At 49.2% G+C, this 4,215-nt stretch overlaps 1 protein-coding gene across 1 annotated transcript; it reads left to right on the top strand.

Annotated features, from left to right (window-relative positions):
• The first annotated feature begins 349 nt into the window (after positions 1–349).
• On the top strand, positions 350–1,758 carry LOC101100692 (olfactory receptor 10Z1). The gene has a single exon (XM_003999608.2). The coding sequence runs from the start codon at positions 799–801 to the stop codon at positions 1,756–1,758; it is 960 nt and encodes a 319-aa protein (XP_003999657.2). The 5' UTR covers positions 350–798.
• The last annotated feature ends 2,457 nt before the right edge of the window (positions 1,759–4,215 follow it).

Genomic DNA, 4,215 nt, shown 5'->3' with positions numbered 1-4,215 from the left:
CGGTCTCCCAGCGGCAGCCCCTGGCAGCTGATCGGTGTGCTGGGGACCCGCCCCTTCCCTGAGTTCTGATGCTTCCTCCAGTGCGAGGCGTGGACTCACATGGAAAAGACTTTGGGAGAGCGACACAGACAAGGGATTCTTGCTGAGCTCCGTGTTCATGGGAGTGCATGTCCCACGGTGTCTGAGAAGAGTCGTCACTAGGGGAAGGATTGTTAGATTAGGACGCAGACACTTTTCCTCTAGTCTCGGTTCTGCTGCCTGAATCATAAAACAATGTCCATTAAGCCACCCCCCATCGCGTTCTAACAAGCGATGCGTATGTGTCCACGTGAATATTCTTATGCGGGTGTATATATGATGTTGGTATGAATATATGTGTGGTGCACACATCTACTTATTTATGTGCTATCTCAATAGATGTGCATTTATAGCATGCCTGATGTATTTGTGATTTGTGGATATGGTCATTAATGGTGAACGTGCGGTGTACTGAGGAGATATGCATGATTATGTGTGAGGGCTTTGCACCTGGTGTGCATGTACACGTGTGTGTCTGTGTGTGCACATGTGTGCACATTGTGTGCCTTTGTGCATGCCTGTGCATGTATATACGTGCATGTGAAATGGGTCCACATATCTGTGCCTCTAATGAGATAAATACCTTTCTGAGGTTTGATGGCTGTCTAAATTAGCCATCTTTTTGAGTTCCAACAGGCACAAAGGAATGAGAACCCACCTCATCCTGCCTTGTAAAGAAACGGGGCATCTATAGACAAGGGGGAAGGGATCCACACATCTATGAGGGTACCACCGAGGATGGGGCAGACCAATGCAACCGCCTGGAGGGGCTTTGTCTTCCTGGGCTTCTCCGGCTTCGGGGAGCTTCAGCTCCTGCTCTTTGCACTCTTCTTCTCTCTGTATCTGGTAACCCTGACCAGCAATGTCTTCATTATTGTGGTCATCAGGCTGGACAGCCATCTGCACACCCCCATGTACCTCCTCCTTTCCTTCCTGTCTTTCTCTGAGACCTGCTACACCTTGGGCATCATCCCTAAGATGCTCTCCAGCCTGGTCATGGGGGGCCAGGCCATCTCCTATGAGGGCTGTGCTGCTCAGATGTTCTTCTCTGCCTCGTGGGCCTGTACCAACTGCTTCCTCCTGGCCGTCATGGGCTTTGACAGGTATGTGGCCATCTGTGCCCCGTTGCACTATGCCAGCCGCATGGATCCTCCTTTCTGCGCCCGGCTGGTTGGCACCTCCTTCCTGAGTGGGTACCTCTTTGGGCTGGGAATGACACTGGTCATTTTCCACCTCCCATTCTGCGGCTCCCACGAGATCCAGCACTTTTTCTGTGACACGCCGCCAGTGCTGAGCCTGGCTTGTGGGGACACAGGCCCGAGTGAGCTGGGCATCCTCATCCTTAGCCTGCTGGTCCTCCTGGTCTCTTTCTCCTTCATCACCATCTCCTACGCCTACATTCTGGCAGCTATCCTGAGGATCCCCTCCACTGAGGGGCGGAAGAAGGCCTTCTCCACCTGTGCCTCACATCTCACAGTGGTCATCATCCACTATGGCTGTGCCTCCTTCATGTACTTGAGGCCCAAAGCCAGTTACTCTCTTGAGCGGGATCAGCTGATTGCGGTCACCTATACTGTGGTGACCCCTCTCCTCAACCCTATTGTTTATAGTTTAAGGAATCGGGCTGTGCAAACAGCCCTGAGAAGTGCCTTCCAAGGGAGGTTGTTGGGTGCAGGATGAAGGCTCTCCCGTGGCTCAGCCTCCTTTGCGTAGGCTGGACTGAGAACAGGAACCCAGGCCAACCGGCCACATACTCTGCGTCTCAGGTCAAAGCTGTCCCATCCCCAACCGTCTGGGAGAGCCCAATCCTGAAGCCTACAGTCCCGGGGTGGAGGGGGGGGGGCGGGGGGGGAGGGCTGCTGGGGGAGCGGAGCAGGGCTTCCTGCTCTGTCCATGGTGCTTAACTCCCACTGAGCTCAGAATCTGAATTTCCACTTTCGGCCTAAGAGCCGCCACCACGGAAACCCCATTCGTTAAGAATTTTCCAGCTCGGCTGAACAGAGAGCAGCTTGGCACTTCAAGTTCAAAGCAAGGCTGGCTGGGGCCCTATCAGGGATACTGTAGATGTTCGTAAAATCACTGCATAATTAGACTATCCTACCTATAATGCTCTTCCAAGATGGAAATTCATTGAGAATCTATTTGACAGATTCGTTTGAATGTTCTGTTAAATGAAAAGGTAGGTTTTTTTTTTCTCTCCCCCAGAGGGTGCCTTTCATCTTTTTTTATATTATTGTCCCATCTATCTCTGGCTCATTGTTTCTTTGTGCCCTGTGTTGGCCTCATGATCTCTGGTGTTAAGGACCTCCTTGCTTGGCTCACTCCCTAGCACGGACACTGTCCTGTAGAAACTGCGGTGGATACACTGTCCTGTGTATTACACTTTCCACCTGTAATATTTCGTGCACAGACATTCTTAGGGGTAAGTAAAGACATTCTTAGGGGTAAGTAAAGGTATCATGAATTCACACGGTTGTCAGGTAGGAGTTTGAATGCAGGCCCTGTAACTAACTGTGTGATGCTGGGTAAGTTACATTACCTTTCTCAGCCTCAACGTCCTCATCTGTAAAATGGTTGTACCTTGGTGGTTTTGCATGGCTAACTAAACGGAACCATGCATGTAAAGAATTTAGCACAGTACTTGGATCATAGTCATCTTCCCATAAATGTCGGTTGCTGTTATTGACAACGAGCTAAGCAACATAATATCAGCTTTTAGTTTGGGGAGAGGTTAATTTCCGTGGAGAATCAGAGACTTCAAGGTTAACATCGGTGGATTTCAGAGGTTTTGTGTCTAAGGTGATACTTGAACTTGTTCTTCACAGATGGGTAAGTTTTAATGCAGTCAGTGGGAAGGAAGAATCTGCTAAAAGAGAAAATTGGGTAACTGAAGTCTCAATGGCAAGGCAATCTAGGCCTGTGTCAGAGTTCGGTGAATTGTCCAGAGATGCTGAAAATGCATCACCAGTGGTGCTGAGAAGTTGGCTTGGGTGAAGGCATTTTTTCGCGGAGAGCAGCTTCAATACCTTGCTTCAGCCTTGATGCCTTCGGCAGTGGGAGAGAGGACACCGTAAAACCTCTGAGCAGAGAGCTGAGTGGCGTCTGGAAACTGATTCAGGAAGATTAATCCAGCAGCAGAGAGGATGACAGATCTCAGCAGAGAGAAAAAAGAGGCAAAGAGATCAGTAAGAAATCCATCATTATCATCATAAAGAAAGGCATGGAGACCAGAACGTGGAGAGTGGGGCTGGAAGCTGAAGAAAATTATGAAACATAAGAGGTTTTGAAAATGCCGAATTCACATAATTCAGCAATGAATGAGCAGTGGGGGGGCAAGAGTTGAGAGAAACTCATATTGGGGGGACTTTTTTTCAAATGAGAATTCATACTTTTCTATGTTCTCAGGGAAGAAACACAGACTCCAGTTAGAACTTTGTGGAAATTAAATTTGGGAAGGAGGGAGCCAGATCCCAGAGAAGAGAACAGGTTGGGGAGAGGTAGGAGAGTTAGTCAGATGGCAGAAAGGGCCTGGGTCATTGGAGAGAAGTTGGGTACTCTCGCATCCTTTTCACTCCGGGCTGGGAGTAATCTCCCCATTGCACCGAGGCTGCCTGAGCAAATTCATTTCCCAAATCGATTCAGTCCATCTAGCACAGCATTCCCTAAATGCACACCAAGCAGTGGTGGGAAAAGATGTTCCAAGAATTAATAATACTCAAAGGTCCTACTGACTTCCAAATGTAGTAGTCTTAAGTTTGGAAGGACGTAAAAATCACATGGGGGTGGAACGATTGTTCAGAATAGGTGTCCCTGGGAGCCATCCCTACAGACAGAGCCTACAACTGACCTGGGGTGGGGCCAGGCAGAAAGAGTTTATGAATCACTCTAGGTGATTCAAATTCCCTCCTTTGGTTAAATAAGTGACCATGTGCTTCTTACAAAGAATAAATCATCCTTCCAGGCACATGCACGCGCGCGCGCGCACACACACACACACACACACACACACACAACAAAACAGAGGCCCCTCCGATGTGAACACGACCACATGTGCCCAACTCATGGTCCTTAAGGAGCCCATTAAGCGACGAGGGTCTGGAATCTGACTTCCTGAGGTTAAAGCCCTGATCTGTCACG

This window comes from Felis catus, chromosome F1 (assembly GCF_018350175.1).
Source record: "Felis catus isolate Fca126 chromosome F1, F.catus_Fca126_mat1.0, whole genome shotgun sequence".
Classification (NCBI taxonomy): domain Eukaryota; kingdom Metazoa; phylum Chordata; class Mammalia; order Carnivora; family Felidae; genus Felis; species Felis catus.
The sequence above is the reverse complement of the archived record's forward strand: the minus strand, read 5'-3'. Positions and strand labels throughout refer to the sequence as shown.